This window comes from Lontra canadensis, unplaced genomic scaffold, assembly GCF_010015895.1.
Source record: "Lontra canadensis isolate GAN:19392208 unplaced genomic scaffold, GSC_riverotter_1.0 scaffold7, whole genome shotgun sequence".
NCBI classification, from domain to species: Eukaryota; Metazoa; Chordata; class Mammalia; order Carnivora; family Mustelidae; genus Lontra; species Lontra canadensis.
This window is the reverse complement of record NW_022631001.1, coordinates 29,948,674-29,973,830: the sequence shown is the minus strand read 5'-3', so window position 1 is coordinate 29,973,830 and position 25,157 is coordinate 29,948,674. Positions and strand designations below refer to the sequence as shown.

The 25,157-nt window shown below is 51.0% G+C and overlaps 1 protein-coding gene across 2 annotated transcripts; it reads left to right on the top strand.

Moving 5' to 3' along the window:
- Window positions 1-842: 842 nt before the first annotated feature.
- Window positions 843-24,851, top strand: TRIM3 (tripartite motif containing 3). 2 transcript variants are annotated; one of them, XM_032853325.1, is made up of 12 exons: window positions 845-986; window positions 9,170-9,335; window positions 15,183-15,414; window positions 15,638-15,789; window positions 15,979-16,159; window positions 16,424-17,156; window positions 17,281-17,384; window positions 22,416-22,583; window positions 22,757-22,925; window positions 23,196-23,266; window positions 24,308-24,448; window positions 24,576-24,851. In XM_032853325.1, the coding sequence occupies exons 2-12, from the start codon at window positions 9,205-9,207 to the stop codon at window positions 24,726-24,728; spliced, it is 2,235 nt and encodes a 744-aa protein (XP_032709216.1). In that variant the 5' UTR covers window positions 845-986; window positions 9,170-9,204; the 3' UTR covers window positions 24,729-24,851. The 2 variants fall into 2 exon arrangements, with proteins under 2 accessions (XP_032709217.1, XP_032709216.1); XM_032853326.1 differs by lacking the exons at window positions 24,308-24,448; window positions 24,576-24,851 and adding an exon at window positions 24,035-24,296 and having other exon boundaries at window positions 843-986.
- The last annotated feature ends 306 nt before the right edge of the window (window positions 24,852-25,157 follow it).

Genomic DNA, 25,157 nt, shown 5'->3' with positions numbered 1-25,157 from the left:
GTTTCTTCCCCTGTAAAACACAGCTAATAAAAGAAGATCCCTATTAAGATTATGAGTACTGAAGGAGACAATTTATGTAAAGTGATTCGTTATGTTTCTGGCACATAATAAGCACTCAGTCCCTGTTAACTGTTACAATTTTCCACTGGGGCTGCTTTCCCACAATGCGGTGATTAGGGATTGCTCTGGTTTTTGGAGTGTGGAAGGGAATCGCTGGATGGTCTGAACCATAATCTGGCGAGGGGGCTCCTGAGGGAGAGTAAGGCATACACAGCCACATCCAGTCCCCGCACCTTTCACGCCGTCCGCCCCTTCTTCTAGCGCTCTGTGTACTACCCTTCCGCCGCCCAGCGATCCGTGCCGAGGTACAACTATCCCTGTGTCCCCCTGCACAGTAGAGAGTACACTAGCATATTCCAAAGGTGCTCCCCAAGAAAGACGGGAAGTGCACCTCCTGGAGGGCCCAGACCGGCTTCCAGAGTCCGAAATCTCTGCTGCCCAGTTGCGTTATCGTGACGGAGCCTCAGCCCAGTCACTGAAACCTACTACGCAGCCCTGCCCCAGAGCGGTCGGGAGCCGGGAGCCAGAAGCCACTGGCAGGGATTAGGATCCGGGATCCGGTTCACGCGGCCTCCCAGCCCGCCGGCGGAGGCAGCTCCCGCAGGAGCCTCGAGGGGGTTGGGGGAGCCGGGAGGGTGGGGTGGAGGCGGGCGGGGCCTCCGCCGCGGCGGGCGGGGCGTGGGTGGGTCTTCAGCACCCGAGCCACCCCCTCCCCTGGCTGGTCCGCAGCCCCGCCCCGGCCCCTCCCTCCGGCCTGTGCGGCGGGTCCGGCGGCGGCGCCGGCGCGGGGACAGGCGGAGGCGCGGGACGTGGGGCGGTGCCGCGGGCAGGGCTGGGCGGACGGGCGCTGGCAGCGGGGGCAGCGCCGCGGGCCGCTCCGAGTGGCCGCAGTCTGGGCCTTGGTCCTCCCATCCTGCTCCGCCGCGGTGAGTGCGACAGGCGGCCCCCAGGGGTGCGTTTGTGTCCCTGTCTGCCTGGCTCCGGGTCCAAGTCCGAACGGCGGTGTGTCTGTCCGAGTGTCTGTGGGTGGGGGCACAGATGCTTTTCGAAAGCTGTGTCTGTCTCTGTCCACGTGAGGCGTGTCCGTGTCCGTGAGAGCAGTGGGGGGATTCTTCGGGCTGTGGCTGCTCACGTGAGGTCCATGTTTGAGGGGGGAGGCGCGGGTGGATGGGTGATGGTTCCTTGGAGGAGCTCGAGGTTTGGGAGCTTGTGTATGTTGGCGGAGGGTGTCGAACGCTTCGGCCGAGGGTGGTGGTGGTGTGGCGGGTGGGGTTGCTGAATGGGACTCTGCAGTCTTGTGGCCCAGCTCGTCTGAGGGGTTCCTTTCTCCCTGGTGCAGACACTTCCACCCCTGGCTCCCCCACCCCCTTCATCCTCCTTAGGCACCCAGAAGCCCACCAGCCCGGGTGGAGGACACTCTTTTCCTCCTCTAGCGCTGCTCCCTGGACAGGAAGCCTCATCCGGAGGCTGCTTGTTGTAGGAAAGGACCCCTCTGATTCCCCTTCAGCCTGGGCCCCGCCTGGAGGACCCCAGGCCCCTCCCTGGTTCTAGCCTCCTCCCTTCTGGACTTGGCTTCAGATTCTGGGCTGCAAACCTGCAGGGACAGATGGTTGCAGGTTGGGGGGGCAGGCTGCACCCCGGGGAGGTCGGTCTGACTGAAGGCAGGCCCTGGGCTTGTTCCTGGTGTGGGGGGTCTCTGATGTGGACAGCATAAACCCACAACTAGCTCCAGTAGGAAGACAAGATCTGCGAGGTTGGAGTGGGTGCAGAGGTGTTTTTCACAGGTCTTTCCCTGTTTGTCTGTCCAGCTCACCAGTGCCCATTCATCCCCTAAGTAGGGCTCTGATTTGCTGCAGAATTGGAATCAGAGCTGCAGGCCTGACAGGTGCCCTGCCTCTCTTGGCTTGCATGCCTCCGGTGACAGAGCACTTGCTACCTTATACTGTGGAAGAGCTTTTTTATGTTAAGTAGATGTCTTTTTCCTTGGAACTTTGTTTACTTGTCTTGTTATTGCCTGTGCTTTTGCCTCTCTGTCTGGCGAGAGGGAACTGCAGTGATTTAAACATGGCTCTCCTGTCACCAACATAAACTGAGCACCCTCTGTGTGCCAGGTGCTGCCTCAGCCACTTAGGGGACAATGGCATTCTTGCTGAGAGAAGAGCTTGAGCAAAGGCCCACAGTTGTGATAATACAGTCCGTGTTCAGAAAAACAGCAAAACCATATGGCTAGAGTAGAGGGTGCCCAAATGGAGTGTCATGGGTGCCCTAAACTTAGCAAACATTTGTTTTGGAAGGGAGGTGAGGGGCAACTACAACCATCCTCTAACACACCTAGTCTTACTGTGGAAACCAGCAATCAAATCCCCAAGGTGGGATTTAATCATGGCACATAATACAGTCTGTAGGGACCTTTGGCTGGAAAGAGAACCTTGGGAATCACAGATTTGGGGAACAAAAAGACCCCCCTCCAATCTCAATATATAAGTAAGGGGATGGAGTAGAAACTTGCCCAGAGTCTTACCTTGCAGTAGTGAGATTAGTGACAGAGTCAAGGCTAGCTCCTAAATCTCGTGACCTGTTACTTGGTCACACTTTAGAGGCAGAATCAAGAATATAGTCATAGCTAGTATCTGAAAGGTAAAAGAACAGGAAGAATTGAGAAGATTCCCAGGGTTCTGGCTCACGTGGCCAGGTAGGTAGTGGTATGTTTTATTGAGAGGAGAAATACCAGCAGGAAGAGTAGGTTAAGGGAAGATGAATTCAGTTTTAGACTAATCTCTATGCATCATCCATGTAGAGATGTCCAAGAAATGGTTGGATATATGGGCCTGGTGTTCAAAAAAGTTTCCTGCAAAGGAGATAAGGGTTTGCAAGTCAAGTGGATGGTAACTGAAACCATGGGAAATGATGAGATTTCCCAGGCAGAGTATGAAACCAAGAGAAGAGGCCCTTGATCAAAGCCCTGGGGAATTAGACATTTAAGGAATGGGCAGTGAAGGCACGGCCAGAGAGGCAGGTGGAGAACCCCTAGCAAGTGAATCATGAACACACCTAGTACAACCTCTGCCCTTTTGAGTCTTGCTCTCTTGCCCCAACTGGTCCATCTTTCTTAATTTTTCATGCTTCTGTTCTTTACTCACTGTTTTCCCAATGTACCTGTCAAGCTCCTGCAAGACTCAGCTCATATATCCCTTCCTCTGGAAGCCCTCTTTATTCTCCTCCACCACCTTCAGAGTTAGAGATTTCCTCCTTTTTTCAGTCACAACAGTTTGAATATGTCAGTATCATGATACCACATTATGGTTGTATATTTCCATGTCTCTTTCCCACACTAGTCTGAGAACTTGTGAGGGGCATGGTGTACATCTGTCTCCGCTTTGTGTCTCCAGTTCCCAGGTTAAGAGCCTGGTCCAGAGTATGCCCAGGGCAGTCTGATTGTTTGCTAGGCTAATCAGCTGATTGGATGGTTCATCTACCTGCTCACTCTGGCAGTGGTGGGGGAGAAAGCACTGTGAATTTCATCACTTTCCTTCCTTGTCAATCTGACTGAAAGGATTCCTTGGCATTCAGGACTTTACCTCCTCTAGGGATTTTTCTGTTCCAGAGAAACCCCTGAAACTGTAACCTGCAGTCATTGTCATTTTGCTGAGGTCTCAAATGATCAAATACACTTGGGGGTTAGTGTACAGGACTGAGTCATTTTAAGAAGTAAGTGAGCCATACTGACCTCTTGCATCATTTTCTAACAATGCCTTGGTCACCTACCTCTAGCCACAGCTGTGTAAATCATGTATCCTGGGACTCTCATGAGGTTGTAGGAGGAAGTCTTGGGGGAAACTGGATCCTGTGTGAGAATTTGGAGAAACTGAAAAGCCTTGAAACATATCCTTTGCAGATGGCAAGGATCTAATGGAGTCAGCACTGACTTTCTTCATTTGCTCACAATCAACTTCCTTCTCAGCCCTCTGGATCTGGCTTCCTCTCCTCCAGCCTCTGGAAACCATGCTCCCTAAAGTTAAAGACAGCTTTCTTCTGCTTTAGATCCTAGGGTCTCTCTGCAGCATTTCACAATGAAGGCTGTTCCCTTATTCATGAAGCTTTTTCTCCCTTGGTCTTGACAATATTTCTCCTTCCTGGTTTCTCCTGCCTCTCAGGCCACACCTTTTCAATTTATTTGCAAGCAAACTTTGTTTCCTGGGCCTATCCCTTAAATTTTGAGGTTCCTCAGGCACAGTCACAGGCTCTCCTTTCTTTCCTTACAGTGCCTGGGTCACGTCAGCCAATTCCAAGGCTCTAGGCACCATCTCTACACCAGTGACTCCCAAATCCCTGTCTCCAGGCTGACCTCTTTCCCAGGCTCCGGCCTACCTTTCCCGTTGGCAGCAGGACCTCTCCATTCACATGCCCCTGCCCCATAGGCACCTCAGATTTATCTTGCGAAAACACTGAACTTTTCATCCTTTCATCCAGCTGCTCCTCTTCCAAGCCAGAACACAAGGATTCATCTCCAATTCTTTCTTCTCTATTCTTCACATCCCACCAACCAGTCATCAAGTTCTGTTGATTCTGCTCTATGAAATCTACTTCTCTCTACCTCCCCTTTGCTACTCCCCTAGTCAAGGCCACCATCACCCCTCTTGTGGAATATCATGCAGTCTCACCTTTCCCCTGGTGACCCTTCTAAACTATTTTTCACACAGCAGTCAAAAAGTGACTCTTGTGGCTCTATCACTTCATACTTTAACCCTCTCTACCCCCGCAACCCTCCCACCCCCCACCCCAAAGTTTCCCTTGCTCTTTGAATAAAGCCTTAATCCCCAAACAGGGAAGAGTAAGTCTAAACTCCTTAATAAGGCCAACAAAGCATTGTGTGATCTAGCTCCTGCCTATCACTCCATTTCATTTCCTAGCCCTCTTCTGTCAGTGTGTGATTCAGGCTCCTGAAGTAGAAAGTACCATGCTCTGTAACTCTTACTCATCCTGGAGCTCTCAGTGTAAATGACACTTCTTCAGGAGAACTCTCTTGACCCCCAACCTTCAGTAACCCCTCTCCCCTGCCCCAGCTCTAGGTTAGGTGAGCTCTCTGCTCCTGTAGCAACCTGTGCTTCCCCACAGACCCTTCCACATTGCCTTGTAGTAATCTGTTAGATTGTATAGCCCATGAAGACTGCACTGAGACTATTTATCCTTGTATTCCCCGCTCTAGCAGAGGTGTTGAGTGAATGCTGTATGTGGAAATGAGGTGCCTTTAGAACTGAGCCATAAAAGATGGATGGGATAAGGGATGTAAGGATGGCAGTGGGCAGCCTGAGGAAGGAGGGTGAACTCTCAGCTCTGAGTTCAAGATCCTCCAAATTTGCTCTGTGAAAATCAGTCCACCTAAACCATCACCTATAGGACCTTGGGGCCAGATCTCCAGGACAGGATGGGATGGGAGAGGTGGGAGTAGGAGCCCAAGAGAAGAAGGGAATCTTAGTGATTCAGGCTGGGGGATGGCCTCCACGGTTGCATGCCCAGCAAGTCTGGGTGGGGAACTGAAGCAGGAAGGGGAAGGGAGGGAGGAGCTGTCCGTCCTTGGATGTAGCCCAGTCCCCGCCCCTGTGTGACAAGCTGGGAGAGCCCCTTTGGTTAGGAGTGAGGCGGAGCCTGGTATCCAGCTGCCCCAGTAGGGCCCAGTAGACCACTCCTACTCTTCCTCCCAAGCCCTCCCCTTCACCAGATAGGAGCTTCCGCTTAGCTCCCGCCTCCTGTTCCTTCCACCAACCCTCAGTCTGTCCTCCTTCTGCTGTGTTGTTCTCGTGTTAGGTCTACCTGGAGAACCTCAGAATGCCAGTGCCTGCATCAGGAGAGGATTCTCTCAGGGATGCCCTTCCTATCCTATTACTACTCATGCCCACCCTTACACAAACATAAGACATATGCAGTTCAGCTCCTCTTCTGCTCCTCCCCAAACCTGGCGAAGGTTCTGGACTGGCCCCCACACGTTTGTTCGTTCATTCACTCATTATCTTTACAGAGCCTATGGTGCATCTAGCTGGGCACAGATAGTGGTTACCAGATTCTAACCATGGCCTGTTTTGAAGGAGTCCAGCTGTCTTTCTGCCTCCCTTCATGGCCACATTTCTCTCATGAACTGTCTGCAGCCACTATTGTTAATGTCTTCGTCTCCATTCATCACTCAGCCCCTCCAGCCCCGCTGCTGCCCCTGCTGGGCCACCACAGCCAGACCTGGTGGGCATTCTTGTCTTCATTTGCCTCCATCATCCCTTATTTCTTGAATCACTCTCTTCCTTGGATTTATTTGGGTCCATGGTCTCTTGGTTTTCTTCCACCCCTTTGGGTTCTCCTTTGCCCTGCACTCTCTGTCCTTAGGCAGACTCATCCATTCTCACTGCTTTAATGCCATTAATATAGCAATGCTTCCAAATCGGTAGCCAGCCAGATTCTATTCTACCCAGCTTATATTATATTCCTTACTTGACATCTCTACCTGGATATCATACAGTGCCTCAAACTTTGCTTGCTGAAAACAGAATGCCCCACATCAGTTCCTCACCTTTCATGGTCTCTGGGCATGGCCCACCATATGCTCAAGTAAGGAACCTGGGAGTCATGATCGGCATTCCCTTTTTTCTTTTCACACCCAATCCATCATGATGTCTTTTTGATTCAGCCTCATGAATATTTTTCGAATAAGTCTACCCCCTTTTGCCTATATCTCTGCTAATACCCAGGATCATCTGACAGGAAGAACTGAGGCAGCTTCCTAACTGGTCTCCCTGCCTCCACTCTGGTTCCTCCTAATCCCCATAGCTACCAGAGGAGCTTTTTAATTTATTTTTATTTTTTTGTAAATTACACCATGCCACCCCCCACCCCCAATTAGTATAAAGTCCCAATTCTTAACATCAAGGTTCTTGGTGACCTCATTTCATCCTACCTTCCCAGACTCACCTCTTGCCTTTTATTCACTTTGCACTGACCACATGGTCCTTTCAGGTTCTGAGTGAGCCTTCTGCCTAAGAACTTCCATTCCTGCTATTCCTTCAGCCCAGAATGATTTCCCCCACCTCACTCCTTGATGCCCCCACCCTCATCTCTACCATTTTCCTTCCATTCTTCAGAGCTCAACTTAAAAGTTACCTGGTTGGAAAGGCCCTCTCTGATCACCCAAACAAAAAAGTGTTGTTTCTCATAGGAGCCTTTCTTCTTTTTAGCACTCTCCTCCCCCACAATGTATAAGTACGTATTTGTTTATTGCTTTTAAAATATATGTCGGGACACCTGGGTGGCATAGTCAGTTAAGTGTCTGACACTTGGTTTCAGCTTGGGTCATGATCTCATGGTCGTGGGATCGAGCCCCACATCTGGCTCCTTACTCAGAATGGAGTCTGCTTGGGATTCTCTCTCTCCATCTGCCTCTGTCCCTCCTGCTGGTACACATGCTCTCTCTCTATGATAAATAAATCTTTAAAAAAATAAATAAACAATAAAATAAAATATATGTTACCACTCCCCACCACAAGGACAGTAACCATATCTGTTTTGTTTATCACTCTATCCCCATCACCTGCACAAAGTAGACACTTAATTAAATATTTGTTGAATTATGGAATCAATTCAATAAATATGGATCAGTCCTTATGTAAGGCTCCATGCTAAGTGTTAGGAATTAAAAAATAAGATATAATGCCTGCCTTTAAGAACTCTGCCTTCAGGGCACCTGGGTGGCTCAGTGGGTTAAGCCTCTGCCTTTGGCTCAGGTCATGATCCCAGGGTCCTGGGATCGAGCCCTGCATCTGGCTCTCTGCTCAGTGGGGAGCCTGCTTCCCCCCTCCCTCTACCTGCCTCTCTGCCTGCTTGTTATCTCTCTCTGTCAAAAAAAAAAAATGCTTAAAAAAAAAAAAAAAAAGAACTCTGCCTGCAGTGAAGGAAGAAGAGAAGTAACGAGAAAATTACAGTATAGCATATCCAGGCTAGAATAGAGGAAATACAGAGTATGGAGGGACCTAAAAGTGGAATATCTAACCCAGACTTCAGGAAATCAGGGAGGACCTTCTGGAGGAAGTGACATTTATGTGGGGACCTGAAAGATGAGTGGGAGTCAGCCAGATATATGGGGACTTGGAAGAAGATCTCAGGCAAAGAGAACAGAATATGTGACTTCCCAGAAGCAAAAGAGAACAAGTTTTCCAGGAACTGAAGAGAAACCAATGTGACTGATCACAGAATAATGAGACATGAGGTGGTGGAGGGAGGTATGGGCCAGACAAAGCTAAGTCTTGTTGGCCACTCTGAGGAGTTTGGACTTTGTCTTCTGGACAGTGGAGAACCACTGAAGGGTTTTAACAGGGGGTAGGCGACAAGGTGGAACCTGTGTTTTAGGAGCATCAGTCCAGCTGCCAGGGGCTTGGATGAGAGGCACAAGCAAGGAGACAAGGATACCAATTAAGAGGCTGCTGCTGTATCGCAGGAGAGATTTGGTGGCAACCTGAACTGAGGGTAGTAGCTATGTGGTTGGAGAAAAGGGGAGAAGATATTCCAGAGGCAGACTCCGCCAGACCTGATACTGACTAGATGTGAATTCTGATTGAATATGATCCCAGACAGGTGTGCTGAGAGGTGGGTTGGAGCATAAGTAGAAGAGCCACAGGTAGTTAGGAGAGATCCTCCAGGAAGAGGGTCTCCTGGAGGAGGATTTGGGGAGGGCAGAGGAAGTGAAGGATGGGTGTGTCACTGAAAGTGGGCATCCCTGTACTGTGCACTCAACATACACTATTGCAAATTCTCAAAACATCCGTTTGAAATTGCAAATGAGGAAACTAAGGCTCAGAGAGGTTATATGGATTGTCTGAGGTCACATACCTTGTTAGAGGCTGAGCTGGGTTTGAAACCCAATCTAAGCCTACGTCTGTAGTTTTAACCAGAGCACCATGCTCAGAAGCCCCTCAGCCCACCTGCTTCACCCTGTTCCTTTCCGGTCACTGCCCATCCTGCCTCTGGCAGGGAAGAAATGGAGTTGGTTCTCTGCAGGGGATTTGAGTGGTGGGGCTTAGGTGGGGAGAGGATGTGTGGGCCTCCCTGGGGCTGACCATCTCTCTGTACACAGGCTGGTGTGAGTGGCGGGAACCATCTGTGGGCACCATGGCGAAGAGGGAGGACAGCCCTGGCCCAGAGGTCCAGCCAATGGACAAGCAGTTTCTGGTGTGCAGCATCTGCCTGGATCGCTACCGATGCCCCAAGGTTCTGCCTTGCCTGCATACCTTTTGTGAGAGGTGAGGGGGTGTGTGTATGGGGGAGGTATGAAGTCCTTGCAGGCCCGCCTGAGATGGGGGTGGCACGTGTAAAAGTGTAGGGAGGGATGGAAATGTAGGCACATATAGGGCAGCAGATGTACTCCAGCCTGCTGGAGATGAACTTTTGGTGCAAGAATGTATGAGAGGACCAGAAGCTGTTAACACTGGGCCACGGTCCCTGCCCCTTCCCAAACCTCAAGCAGCTTTCAACACTGCCAGAGACATCAGACAGAGACATCATCCATGAGTGGCAACACCTGAAAAGTTTGTCAGCAGTGGGAGGATGGTTGGCAGTCTGTCCTTCCCTGCTTGTCTTCATGGTTGTCCTGAGGCACTGAATGAAAGGCAGCCACTTCCCACCTTTAGGCTTTTAGCCAGTATTTATTTATTGAGCATCTACTATGTGCCATACTATCCCAGGCATGGGGTATGATAAGCAGACAGATGTAATACTTGCGCTTAAAGAGCTTTCAGTGTAGGTAAAGAGGAAAGATAGTAATCAAATGATCATATAGCCAGACTATAGATAAATATCACCCCCTTCATAAGGCTGCAAATAAAGTGCTAAGCTATGAGAGTTTAGCTAGGGTCTGTCACAGTTCGGAGAAGGAGGGAAGGCTTCCCTGAGGGGCGACCTGGAGTATGCACTAAATGAAGTTGGTGACTTATCTAGTGAAGGGAGTGGTAGGAGCCTTCTACACAGAAGGAAGAACATGGGACAGGCATGTGGCCTGAGGGAATGTGTCAGGTAAGGGGGCCTGGAGGAAACCTGGTGAGGTGGGAGCAGAGCAGTGTGACTGACATGGTGGGGGTGAAGCTGGAGCGGCACGTGAGGCCCACAACACAGGGGGCTTTGTAGACCTGTCAGAGAATTTTGCCTTTACTCTGAGGGCCCCAGGAAGCCTCTGGTCCCGGGGTCTTCTCACCATTGCCTCCACCCAGGCCTTCTCGCTACCTTCTGCTTTCACGGAAAGCTGCCTCTGCCACAGGGACACACTTCCTTTCCAGCCCCACTGCTCTTTAAAATGTCAGCTCTGCTGCTCTCCCCCTGTCATCAACTGGAAGCAGTTCCAGCCTTCTGGCTTCTTCCAGGCTCTTCCATCAACCTGGGTGATTTCACTACTCATTTAGGCCTCTTGGTTCTCAACTGTTTCTCCAGAAGCATCCTCCATACCACTTCCAGATGCCTGGATCTTGCCAGAACAATATCGCTTCTGTGGTCATAAACTCTGGTATCCCACTCCTGGCTCCCATTACCCCAGTCCCACTATACCAGCTTTGACTAGATATAGATGTCCCGCCACCTCAACTGCTCCTTCTCCCAGCTGCCAGCTCCATCCTTTCCTACCCGTGCCAGGCCCTATGGCTGACCATCTCTGTGACCTATGTGACCATGCCACAGTTCCCTCGGGTCTTTGTTCTTTTCTGAACCCCTGCAGCAGATGCTCAACCCTGGATCACAACTGTAATTGGACATCTCTGCATCTCCTCCTCCTCAGGCCCAGATCACTGAGCAGTCCTGGAAAAAATCAGTGCCTGAGAAATGATGATACCAGTAGCAACAGTGTATCGATTACTTACTATTTGCCGGGGTCTGGCTAAGTGATAGACATGTGCTGAATCCCTTAATCCTCACAATAGATACTTTATTATCCCCATTTTAGAGGGGAGTAAACTAGGCTTCAGAGTCAGTGAGTAAGAATTGTTTCTGAGGCTCCACAGTAAGTAGACAGCTGAGTTCTGGATTCAGTTTTGACTACAGGGACTTCCCTGTTAACTACTACTCATTTATCTCTTGGTCCCTGCTCTCTAAGAGTTTATGCCTTAGTGTGTGTGTGGGCGGGGGGGTGACTGACAGTAAGCAAGCAAATAACTGAACAGGAGAGTTGTAGCCTGTGCTAAGTGCTTTGTAGGAAATAAGCAAGGATTGAGTGGGGGTGGTTGGGCCAGGGGCTATTCTGCATAGACTCATCAGGGAAGGCTTCCCTGAGGAGGTGATATTTGACCTGAGGCCTGAGGATGAGGAGACAGACTTGCTGATAGTTCCAGGCAATGGGAAAAACCCATGCCAAGGCCTTCAGGAAGGGGTAGTCTGGGCATGTTCAGAGATCAAAAGAAATGAGTGTTGCTGACTGAGGAGGATGAAGTAAAGTCTAAAAGCGCCAGGACAGTTCATGGAGGAACTTGGTGGTTTTAGAAAACTGTTTAGATTTTATTCTAAACGCAATGGGAAACCATTGGAGGAGGGCTTTTGTTTTTGTTTTGGGCAAGGGATTAACGTGACATAAATTAGATTTTAAAGCTCCCTCTGGCTGCTGTGTTGGAGAATGGATTACCGAGGAGCAAGAATGGAAAGAGGAAACCAGTTAGGAAGGTAGTGGAAGCCAGGTGTGCTGAACACGTAGGAATGAGGTCTTGATGAGTTCGCAGGTATTTTGCTGGGGAAACCCCAGATTCAGTGAGCTGGGCAGAACTGCAGGAGGACAGATTTTAATGGCTGAAATTCAGATTTCAGGGTTGATGCAGTGACTGGCGATGAGAAATGGGAGGTCTGGAGAGCATGAGAAGGGACAGCTGAGGTGAAGTGGAGAAAGAGATCACTGGGTTTGAGGAGGTCAAGGAATTGAGATCCTGATGCTGTATGGATCACCTCATGGATGTCAGAGCCCCTGAGAGTGATGGCAGGAGTGTATGTATATGTGGGGGAGGGACGGTGTTGGGGGTCAGCAGTGACAGAAGAGAGTGAGCCAGAAGAAAGTCTTCAGCCATTGGGGAAGCAACCATGATAGCAACTGAAGATAGTAACAGGAGAGTGGTATAGACAGAAGGCATGAGCTTCCAAAGAGCTGAAGAAAAACAGAAATGTTCCAGCTGCAGGGTGGGTGGGGAGGACTCAACCCCACCTTCTGGACCTAAGGAATGTGGAGTATGAGACGAGACCACTTTCTACTTGAGACAACTGCTGGGAAAACTAGGTCACAAATAAGTTAATATTTGTGAAGCACTTAGAATTGTGCCTGGCACATAGTGTTTGTTAAATAAATAAAAATTAATTAATGCAGATCCAGAGATGTAGAGAACATTAAAGACTGGGGATATGGGAAAGTGTGCACCATGCAGATCTTCCCTCCATAGATTTGTGGTCTCCAAACACAGCCAGGGGCTGTGTGTTTCTAGAAAGCTTCCTCTCCTCCTCCCTTCAGTGACTAATCCCAGCCCTTACCAGTCTCCTGAACCTCTCCTTCACTCTTAGCAGCTGATCTTGCCTGAAGCAACCGAGGGATACTCTGTAACTTCACCCCTGTGCTCTCTCTTTCCCCCTTCCCCCACTCAAAGAATGGGGTCCACTTCTCCTCCTCAGGCCATTCGGAGCCATTACCCCCTCCCAGAGCCCTGTCCATGCTTCTTCTTGATTCTATGTCTCCTTCTCTCCTGGCTCTGCAACTGATAAACATGCTCAAGGCTCCTCATTCCTTGATAGCTGCCACGCAGTCCCTCAAGCCCCTTTTGTCTCAAACTCCCATCCTCCCATTCACTTTTCAACCAGCAGCAGTCAAGCTTTCCTTTTCCTGGTACTCCCTACCCCCTGCCCCCCCAGTTTTCCGTACCAACAAAAGTACTCTCACATTGGCCAAATTCAGGGGGCCTTTTTCCAGTCCTTACCTTCCCTGACTCCTCAGCCACTTTTGACACTGATCACTGATCCTTCCCTCCTTCTGGAAACGCACTACCCACTTTACTGCCTTGTCAGTGTCTCTCCTCCTACCTCTCTGCTGGTTCCTCTTTGCTTTCATTCCATATTTGCTCTATCCTGCTCTTCTCACTGAACACGCCTTTTGAGCTGATCTCATCCTCTCCCATGGCTACAGAAGCTACCTCGATGTCAATGCCATCCCCATCTCTCCTTGCCTTTTCCCCAGCTGTCTCCTGGGCTCCTACTACTTGGATGTCCCACTGTTCCAATAAACTTAGCCAGGTCAAAGCTGAATGCCTTTATAAACCACTCCTCTTTCTGTGTTTTTCATCTTACTGACTGTCAGCACCATCCACTCAGTCATCTAAGCTAGGAATCTGGGAGTCAACCAAGACTCATCTTTCACTCCCTATATCTACTCAGACCTAACACCTCCTACTGCTATACTTCTTAAATACTTCTCAAATTTGTTCCAGCTCATAGTCTACATTGCTACTGCCTAATTCCGGGTTTTTCTCATCTACTGCAAGATCTCTTACAAGACTATTGCGAGAGTATCTTGGCTAAGTACATGTTTTGCCTTGGATTTGAATCCAGACTCCAGTGCTCACTGGCTTTGTTACCTTGGACAGCTTTCCGTTTTTGAGTCCATTAACATAAACATAAAGCATAAAGCACAGGACCTGTCACATAGTACTTAATAAACAGTAACTGGATGACGATGACGATGGTGATGATGCTGTGTGCTGTCTCATCACATTCAAATTCATCCTCCTCAGAGGCAATGAAGATAATAGAACATAAACCTGGCTGTACCATGCTCCTGGTGTTCCCTATTGCTATTGGGATATTTTCTTTTTTTCTTTTTTCTTTTTTCTTTATATTTTATTTATTACAGTGAGAGATAAAGAGTATGCATGAGCAGGGAAAGGGGCAGAGGCAGAGGGAAGGGGAGAAGCAGACTCCCCTCTGAGCAGGTAGCCCAAAGTAGGGATCAATCCCAGAATAACAGGATGCTGGGATCATGACCTGAGCTGAAGGCAGATGCTTAACCAACTGAACCACCCAGGTGTCCCTGGGATAATTTCTAACCTCCTAATGTGGCCCATGTGACCTTCTATGCTTCTCTCTCCAGACTTCTTTTACCATTTCTTGCCTCGAACTCGATCTCCAGCCACCTCACACTGCTTCCTTACTTACATGATGCAGTTTCTCACCACCTTCTGGGTCTTGGACACCCTTCCTCTTCTCCCTGCACTTTTCTTTCATTAGGCTAACATTGACTTATCCAGGACGATTTAGCTTAAATCCTCTGAAGCCTTTTCTGTCCACAGCAACCCCTCCCAGGGCCAGATGCCCCTTCTACACATTTCCTTATTATTACATGTACAGTATTCTTTATGTTAATAATAAATAATACTAATACCCTACAATACATAGTGCTGTGAGTTGGCATGTGAGCACTTCACATTTAATCCTCCCTCCAGTACCCTGTGAAGTCTATGCTGTCTCCATTTTACAAAGGAAGGATCCTTGGCTCATAAAAGGTATGCCATTTAGCAGGGGTCTCATAGATGACCGACCTAGGAGTTGAACCCAGCAGCCTAATTCCAGGCTGCGAGTTGGCATGTGAGTTGTGAGTTGCCATGCCCTCACCATTATACTATTTACTTCTATAAACTCTGCCTGTGACCTTTTTTCCTCTATCAATTTGGAAATATTTTAGAGATGGGCACTATTTATCTATTTATCTATTTATCGCCAGAGCTTGGCCCAGATTTGGCAAGAGTAGGCAGTCAGTAAATGTTTAATGAGTTAATGGGAGGAGAGCTAGTTGTACATTTTCTATGAGAACGGTTTGTAAACACCTGTGAAAGGTGAGCCTATGTTTGTGCAGTGTGAGGAATGCAGATGTCTGCTCTTCTGAGAGAGATCAGGGATGTGTTTTACTCAGTAGTGAAAGGTGAGGCCTTTCACACCTGTTGGCAGAACAAGACGTGTGTGCTAATCAGAGAGACTACAGAATGAAGTATACATCTGTGAGGAGAATTGGCATTCCTGGAAGGCGCGAGGAGGGGTGCACTGATTTTGCCCACTCCTCCTTCCTCTGACTCTCCCTCCTCCCTGGCCAGATGCCTCCAGAACTACATACCTGCCCAGAGCCTGACGCTGTCATGTCCAGTGTGTCGGCAGACGTCCATCCTCCCCGAGCAGGGTGTCTCAGCACTGCAGAACAACTTCTTCATCAGCAGTCTTATGGAGGCGATGCAGCAGGCACCTGATGGGGCCCACGACCCGGAGGACCCCCACCCCCTCAGCGCAGTGGCTGGCCGCCCCCTCTCCTGCCCCAACCATGAAGGCAAGGTGGGCCCAAGCAGGCCCAGTGAGGCCAGGACTTGGGGTGGAGGGTAAAGAGCGGTTGTGGGAGGGGCCAAGTGGCTGTGGGTGAGAGGGTGTCTCTCTGGATAAGTGGTCCAGGTAGGGAGCGCACCTGGAAGGTGTAGGGCAAGAAGGGCAGAGCGGGAGGGGAGGAGGCAAAGCAGTTTGGTGTCTAGCCATTGCCTGACTGGAGCGCTTTTGCCGCCAGACGATGGAGTTTTACTGTGAGGCCTGTGAAACTGCCATGTGTGGCGAGTGCCGCGCCGGGGAGCACCGGGAGCACGGCACCGTGCTGCTGCGAGACGTGGTGGAGCAGCACAAGGCGGCCCTGCAGCGCCAGCTCGAGGCGGTGCGCGGCCGGTAGGAGCGGGGGAGGGGGTGAATCTGGGCTGCGGGACCCTGGGGATGCTAGAAATAACTGTTCTGGAGGGCAGGGAGGTCTTGGGGAGGGGATCTCCTGGACGACACAGTAGATTCTCCCCTGAGAAGGAATGGTTTGGTGAAGCCATCCTCAGGCAACCCGGGTTAAGAGATGTTTCCCCTCCCTAGACTGCCGCAGCTGTCTGCAGCTATCGCCTTAGTGGGGGGCATCAGCCAGCAGCTGCAGGAGCGCAAAGCAGAGGCCCTGGCCCAGATCAGCGCAGCCTTCGAGGACCTGGAGCAAGCACTGCAGCAGCGCAAGCAGGCTCTGGTTAGCGACCTGGAGGCCATCTGTGGGGCCAAGCAGAAGGTGTGTCTGTTCACCCTTCCCTACCACCATCCGTTGTTAGATGGCCTTACTGCCACCATGCTTTCCATACCTCGGCACCCCTTGCCCCAGACTATACTTTCTGCTCCCTGACCTGGCCCCATAGGTACCGTGGTATCTGTGTTCCTTGGCCATACTCACCCTCTTGAATTTCTTTCATGCTATAGTACTGTAAGGTCATGAGGAATCACAGAGACCCTTTCGGTGCCAGTGTGCGCACCCAACCCTCCCCCAACCCCTCCTCAGGTGTTGCAGACCCAGTTAGACACACTGCGCCAGGGTCAAGAACACATCGGCAGCAGCTGCAGCTTCGCTGAGCAGGCACTGCGCCTGGGCTCGGCCCCGGAGGTGTTGCTAGTGCGCAAGCACATGCGAGAGCGGCTGGCAGCGTTGGCGGCCCAGGCCTTCCCGGAGCGGCCACACGAGAACGCGCAGCTGGAACTGGTCCTCGAGGTCGACGGGCTTCGGCGGTCGGTGCTCAATCTTGGCGCGCTGCTCACCACGAGCGCTACTGCACACGAGACGGTGGCGACGGGTGAGGGCCTGCGCCAGGCGCTGGTGGGCCAGCCCGCCTCGCTCACCGTCACTACCAAAGACAAGGATGGGAGGCTGGTGCGCACAGGCAGCGCTGAGCTGCGCGCCGAGATTACCGGCCCCGACGGCACACGCCTTCCTGTGCCAGTGGTGGACCACAAGAACGGCACATACGAGCTAGTGTACACGGCGCGCGCCGAAGGCGAGCTGCTCCTCTCAGTGCTGCTCTACGGACAGCCGGTGCGCGGCAGCCCCTTCCGCGTGCGTGCCCTGCGTCCTGGGGACCTCCCACCTTCCCCAGACGACGTCAAGCGCCGCGTCAAGTCCCCCGGCGGCCCGGGCAGCCACGTGCGCCAGAAGGCTGTGCGTCGGCCCAGCTCCATGTACAGCACGGGAGGCAAACGGAAGGACAACCCCATTGAGGACGAGCTTGTCTTCCGTGTTGGTACAGAAGGCTGAGGGCGGGGCCAAATGGGGCGGGCTCAGGCTATTGGGCAGGGCGGATTGGGAGGGCGACTCTAAATGACCTCAGTGAACTGTTTTGTTTTCCTTGCCTGCCTTCCCCACAGGCAGCCGAGGAAGGGAGAAGGGCGAATTCACCAATTTACAGGGAGTGTCGGCAGCTAGCAGCGGCCGGATAGTGGTAGCAGACAGTAACAACCAATGTATCCAGGTAAGCGCCTTTCCTCTTCTCCCGTGATGCCAGTAAAGGTCCTCAAACTACAGCCTCCTGAAAAAACAGTGTACAGGTTACCTCTTGAAAGATGAACCAGCCCTTGAAGATAGTACCAGTACTTTAAGAGCAGTGAATCATAGCACCATCCCTCACCAGCCCCCCACCCTCCACTTGCTATCCACTCCCACTGGTCGCAACACCCCACCCTCCACTTGCTATCCACTCCCACTGGTCGCAACACTATCCTGCCCCTTCATGGTTAGGCACGGGGTTTTACTATGCTTGCAGCCTCTACCTCCCAGGCCTGGCCTCGGGCCACACAAGCTCCTGGACCCCAAAGATCTGGTTCATTCTTCATACACTTCTATCTGTTTGATCCTCCACCTGAGGGGCTTCCTTTCTGCCCTGTCCCCACGTGGTCTGGATGTAGGCTACCTTTTGTTTCATCATACCAGCCTGGCTTCCGAGTGTATCTTGTCTCTGCTGGTCTCTGCAAACATCTGGTTGGCTAGACAGTCAGATGGGAGTAACTTGTGAAAAGAGGTGTCTTCTAGAGGCTAAACTATAGTGCAGCCTCACAGGTAGTCCTGTCCCTGGTGCTCCCAGTCCCTCACATAACTGATGAAAGCATCTGCTGCACAACACAAATGCACATGGCCTCACTGCACTTTGAGCTCTTTAAAGCCAGGAAGCATGCTTTTCTCTCTCTTTTCCTTGTATTGAGCCCAGAGCCTAGTGACAGGCACCCGCTTCGGAGACAGTACAGCAGCAGTTCAAAGCTCAGGCTCTGAAACCGGACACCTGGGCTTGAATCCCTGCTCTACCACTTACTGACAAGTCACGTGATCTCTCTGAGCTTCAGTTAACTCATGTGTAAAATTAGGAAAAGAATACCTCATGGAGTTGCTGGGAGCATTAAAATGACATAATGCACAGTGTCTGACACCTGGTGAACCTTCTAATGTTAGGTATTGTTAAAAATATCATTGTCCAGGTGGAGACTGTAAACAAAAAGCCAGAAGGTAGGAGAGTGCTGGAGGGGGTTGTTAAGGGAACTGGAAGTATCCCAGGCAGCTGGACATAGATTACTATTAGGAGCTGAGTAGCTGAGGTCACATTGTAAACAGTTTCAGAGAGGATGCTGTGGAATTTTGATTTTATCCTGTTCTGGATTGTTTCTAACTACCATGCACTTCAGTTCTTGAAAACATTTTATCAGTTGGCAAAACTTCTTTTGAAGATCCTTACTTCACAACACCTATAAATTTAAAATTCTTCCTGACCCTATCTGAGTATCCCTGCCACAGGTCTGTCACCTCAATGTCAGCTGCTCCCACCCCCTGCTTTCCATGTTAGCAGGCTGAAGGTGCCAGGAACTCTTCCATGGCCATATTCCTGGTCCTGTCCAGTCTGCTTTTACTCCTACCCTATTCCTAAGGGCAGAGGAATGGAGAGGTGCAGGGCAGCACATGGAAACATTTCAGTCCAGCCTAGACAGTGAGGGAGGGATCAGGTGGAAGGGGGTGGTGCCGAGGCCCTACTCAGTCCCACCCTCCACCTTCCAACTCCTTTTCTCCTCCTTATGCCAGGGATGGCTTTTGGTCCAAAAGCTGAGATTTGGGAAAGTGTCCCTGGTGTGCACACACCGGTGCTCACATGCATGCAAAGATGTATGCTGCTTTGTCTCCTGAAGAGGGACTGGGGAATTGAGAGGGAGGGCCTTGGGGAGCCCCCTCTCCTCTCCAGATACCTGCTGCTCCTACAGCAGCCCTCCTTCTCGCTCCTACTCCACCTGCCTCCTAATTTCATAACTGCTAGGAGGTGGGCTCTTGGATTCCAGAGCTGAGTTTCTGCTTCTCTTATTTTGGGGTCTTTCAGGCTCCCAGATAGATGTTGTCTCCTCTCCCCATTCATGAGGTTTGATGACCTTGTGAACTTTTCCTCCTTTGGACTGTCTATGGTGACAGCTGAGGCAGATCCCTTTGTTTTGCCGAATCAGCATCAGCTGGCAGGAGAGAAAAAACATTTTGTGATTTTGAATGAAAAATTTGATTTGTATATATTATATCCTTGTGTAATAGTCTTAGTCTTTTTAAAAATAGTCTTTATAAAAAAATTTTATCAGCTCTTCTGTGGAAACTTCCTCATTTCCTTCAGGCAGAATATTAATCACATTCTTCTCTGAGTTTCCTCGGCCTTTGCTGTAGCACTTTTCATTCTTTATCAGAGTCACTGGTTAGTTGTGTTATGTTTTTAGTCTCTCTGCTCCCCCCACCCCACTAGACTCAGATCCTGAAGTTACTAAGGGCAACCATGGTATAGCTCAAGGACCAAACTAAGGCACCAGCAGATTAGGGGTGTTAAGAAAGCAAATATGGCAGGTTTTGGTAAGCTTTCAGTTGTCAAGGGAGAAGAGGGGATCAAGAATGGCAGGACCTGGGGCAATGGGACTTGGGTGCTGCCATTTAGGAGGAGGCCGGGCTATCAGTTGGTGAGTTCCCTTCTGCACATGTTGAGCATGAGATGGCTGTGCAGCAGCTGAGAGGAGATGCCCAGCTCTGTGTGAGCTCGAGCTAAGGAATTCATGCGTTTGTTGACTGCCTTCCATGTGCCCGTTGCTGTGCCAGGAGTGCAAATGCAGCGGCAAAGGCAGCCAGTCCCTGTCTCACCTGAGGCTTACCTTCTTAGGAGATAAGGGTACTCAGCAGTTCATTGCAGGAGTGACCGTCTTTCACAGGAAAACTATAAAGTGTAGGTCGTGGAGGCCTGCCTTTACCTGTGTGTATTGATTCAAGGCCTGGAGTTGGTCCTGAAATACTTCTCTGAGGAAGTGACCTGGAAATTTCTGAGAATCACAAGATGAATAGGAGTTGACCATGTGTCAGAGGTGGGATAAGAGTGGAAGGGAGGAGCTATACACCCCCCACCCCCCGCCCCACCGCCCGCCACCACAAAGCCTCAGTGTTGAGCTGGAAACTGAGCTGCTCAGACTTGTGGGGAAGGTGAGCGGGGGGCAGTCACACAGCCTCACTGTTAATCTGTCAGGTCCTTTTAGTCCTTCTGACATCAGCTCTTCTGCTCAGGGTGCCTGCCTCTCATGCTGGCTAGGGCTGGCCTGCCACAGGGGACCAGGGCAGACTCCAGCCATTGGGCTGACTAGCCAGCTGAGGGCATGCTGGAAGTCCACATCAGGAGGAGTTGATGTTTGCTGGTGGGACCAGTTCAAACATCCCTTCAGGTCTAAGAGATAGGGATGGGGCAGGGGGCCTAGTCCACTAAGGAAGGAACAGGTCTAGATGGAAGAGCAGGGCAAGACCCAGAACTTGAGTTCCCCAAGGCTGCTCCCGGCTCTGACTCATCTTGTGTCCCTAGAGCATGTAACAGAGCAAAGCATGTGAGGCTTGTATAGTGAGTGGTTTTGGCTGTGAAGGAGAAACAAGAAGGTTTGGCTGTAGAGGGAAGGAGCTTTAAAGGAACTTTAAAGGAGGTGCTCTTAGGATGGGGAGACCTGAGCATGTTGGGCGGCTAAGGGAGGAGGTAGGAGTGGGGGAAAGGTTGGAAGGTTCACTCTGTCCAGGAGGTTATCTTGCCAGCCTCTTAGCCTGGATATGCTTGCTCATCCTTGTTCGCCACCCCACCCTTTCTTGTCCGCTACCAAGTCTTATTGTCTTCCTCCCATATCTCTTGAGTCCATCTTTGCTCCAGCAAGTGCCCTGCAACAAACTATCATCCCTTTCCACCTGGACCAGTGCAACACCTCTGACTGCCCAGCTAGTGCCCAGTTTGGACTCCTCCCTACAGCCAGAGTACTGTTTCTTAAAAGTTCCCATGTATTTTTTCCAACACCAGCAAGCAGCTCTCAGTGGACACTGACCAGGTGTCCTGCAAACTTAACTGATTTTGACTCTGTCTACCTAGAGATAGTATCACTTCCCATAAGACAGTCTCCATGTCAGATGCCAGTCTCAAGTCCAAGTTGTTACTTATGCTTCTGACTGACCAGCTATAAGTTGGAGGGTCATACGACCCCCTCTTCAGGTTCAATTAATTTGCTATAGTGCCTCATAGAATTCAGAGGAACATTTAATTATGTCTACCAGTTTACTGTAAAGGATACAGATGAATAGCCAGATGGAGAAGTACATAGGGGGAGGTCTAGAAGAGTCTCTAGTGTGGGAACTCTGGTCCCTGTAGAACTGGGGCATGGCCACCCTCCGAGCACCAACCTGGGAGCACATCAAATCTCTGCCTTCCCCTCTTCTTCCCAGAGGTTGGTGGATAGGGCTGAAAGTTCCAACCCTTTAATGATTTGGTCTTTCTGGTGATCAGCCCCATCTTGAAGCTGTGTAGGGGCCCCATCCTAAGTCACTCCATTAGCATAAGCTCAAAAGGCGCTCCTTGTGAATGACAAAAGACACTCCTATTAATCAGAAAATTCCAAGGGCTTGAGGAGCTCTGCACCAGGCACTGGGGACAAAGACCAAGTATATTTCTTGTTATACCACAAAAGTGAATCTCATCTTGTCACTTCCCTGCCCAGAAATGTTCAGTAAATCCTCACTACACCCAGGATAAAACCCTACTTCTCCTGCTATTCATGGGAGTGCTCCCTGCAGTCCAGCCACCCTGGGCAACCAGTGCCCGTCCTGGACACTGTGCCTTTTACATACTGTTCACTCTGCTTAAAATGCCTTTCCTCCTCCTTTCCTGGCCAGCATGGTTTGTCTCTTGGCATCCTTATTAGGCTATGAACCCAGATAGTCCTTTCTCAGGGCCTTTCCTGGCCATCCACCCTCCCCCCTCACATCATGTTCCTAGAGTCTCTCTCATCATGCCTGTGCTGCATGTCACCTCAGGTCTGCAGCTATGTCTGATTCTTCTCTGTACCCCTTAGCATGGTGTCAGTAAGTGCTTGTTGAATGGCTGAATGATTATGGGGGGTCTCCTCCCTCAGGATCTTGCTCCCTTCCCTCTGTGCCCACAGTCTCTCCCCTCCTCCCCGCTCCTTCCCTTGCTCCTCTGCTCCAGGTTTTCTCCAATGAAGGCCAGTTCAAATTCCGCTTTGGGGTCCGAGGGCGCTCACCTGGGCAGCTGCAGCGCCCCACAGGTGTGGCAGTGGACACCAATGGAGACATTATTGTGGCAGACTATGACAACCGTTGGGTCAGCATCTTCTCCCCTGAGGGCAAATTCAAGGTAAGAGGCCTACGGTCTTGGTGTTCTGCACTAGTGGTGGCCGGCTGAGGTGAGCATAGTGGTTAGGGCCTGGGATGGTCCATCCCCAGCCCAAGCTTCTCCTTTATTGTCAGGCTGGGGCTACTCTCCCCACAAGGCAGGATAAAGCACCTAATGGTATTCCCTTCCTCCAGACCAAGATTGGAGCTGGACGCCTCATGGGCCCCAAAGGCGTGGCTGTAGACCGGAACGGACATATCATTGTGGTTGACAACAAGTCTTGCTGCGTCTTTACCTTCCAGCCCAATGGGAAGCTGGTTGGCCGTTTTGGGGGCCGTGGGGCCACTGACCGTCACTTTGCAGGTATTGGGGAAGAATTCAGAGATCTATTCTGATATCCCAGCCCCAGAGAGCTATCCTGGTTACCCCGGATTTAACCACCCCTCCTCTTATACTTTGGCCTTAGAGGACCCCGTCCCTTTACTGTACCCTAGTACCATCATCCCAGAGGCACCTGTCAGCCTTGGAGGCCCCACCCCTCTTCTAACAGCCTAGCTTTGTCATCCCGGATACTCTTCTCCAGCCCACTCCGTATCCCAGCTCACTGCCTTAGAAACCACTTTGTGTTTTCAGGGCCCCATTTTGTGGCTGTGAACAACAAGAATGAAATTGTAGTGACGGATTTCCATAACCATTCGGTGAAGGTCAGTGTCCTCCTGCCTTCTGTGACCGCTGTCCCAACATCCTTTCCTCTTTTACAAGACCCCTCTCTGCCTCACCTCCCCCACCACCACCTTGAGATCATTCATTTGAACAATAAACATTTATGGCATGGCTACTTTGTCCCAGGCACTATGCTGGAAGCTGGGGATACAGTGATGAACAGGCAAATATGCTGTCTATCTTCTTGGTAATGGTGTAGCAGGGAAGAAGTGAAGTAGCATATCACAGTGTATTATTTTGTTACAGTTGTGTGGTAGGGAAGCGCAGGGAACTGTGTGAGGGCATAGCAGAAGCATTTGATTCAGGTGTGATGGAGAACCCCCTAAAGCAGCAGGGGAATTCGCCAGAAGGGAGAGGAGGAGGAGAGGACTTCAGGCAAAGGGGACAGGAGGAGCCAAGAACTGGCGGTAGGAACACTTTAGTGTGTTTAAGAAACCACAAGTAGTTCAGACTGAGTTTGAAGAGGGGAGTGGTTCAAGTGCCAATGAGTCTCATGTGCCTGTGAAGGGGCTTGTTCTCTTCCCAAGAGCCGTGGGGAGTCACTGAAGTCTTGCAGGCTGCAGGGCAATGCAGTCCTTGTGTCTTAGAAAGATCACTCTGGCTGTGGTGAGACTAGTGTCAGGGAGGTCTGTCTTCTGTAGTAATCGAGATGGGAAATGTTGAGGACCACTGCAGTGGCAATATATACAATGGGGTGCAGATTTGAGATCGAATCAGCAGGTTGTGTGAATTCCCTGGTTATCAAGCAGGGGAGAAGGTGGAGTTGAGAATGACTGAGAAAGAGAGCATTCACTGAGAAAGAGAGCATGGGGGAAGTTGAGCTGTTGGATTTGATCTGTCCGAGGGACACTACCTGGAGATAGTCAGTAGACAGTGGTAAGCATGGCTGTGAAGCCTGGGAAGAACTGGGCTGGAGCTACAGATCTGGAGGTCCTCAGCCCTGGGGCTTCCCCCTGCCCCCTCTAAGGCCCTGCCCTCTGCCTGAGGCCACTTCCCCAGCCCCCAGCCCTTTCTCCTGCCAGGTGTACAGTGCCGACGGTGAGTTCCTCTTCAAGTTTGGCTCCCATGGCGAGGGCAATGGGCAGTTCAACGCCCCCACAGGAGTAGCGGTGGACTCCAACGGGAACATCATCGTGGCTGACTGGGGCAACAGTCGCATCCAGGTGAGGCTTTGGGATGGCAGGGTGGTGAGGCTTCCTGCTGTGCTCTGTGCACCCCTCCCCCTCTCCCTGGAAATGCCTCCCACCTGCCTGATTTCACCTCTCCTTCCATTGTCCACTCACTCTCCAGGTATTCGACAGCTCTGGTTCCTTCCTGTCCTACATCAACACGTCTGCAGAGCCACTGTATGGCCCCCAGGGCCTGGCACTGACCTCAGATGGACACGTGGTGGTGGCCGATGCTGGCAACCACTGCTTTAAAGCTTATCGCTACCTCCAGTAGCTGCACAAGGGCTCTGCCTGGCTCATGGAGGGACAGACATGGGGGGATTGGACAAGAGGGTCTGGCCAGGAGGTGGGCTGGACCTGGCAGCACTGAATGTGGGCTGTGGGCGTGGGTGCGCCCGGTGCCCTCCCTCTCCCTCTCTCCCAACCCCACGGTTGCACTTTATTTATTCGGTTCTTGCTTTGGTGACTGGGTGGGCCTGGACTGTGGTCCCAAGGATGTGTGCAGAGCTTCACCCTACCCTCCACCCTTTACATACTTGCCCTGTCCCATCAGTCTGCTCCCCACCCACCCCCAGCCTGGGTCCAGAACATCCTCTTACTCCAGGGCAGAAGTCCCTCTGGTTGTCTCCCTACCACCCCGTACACACTGACAGAGACAGCAATACCCCACCCCCCATATTAAGTAAATGTGTTCACCAAGATG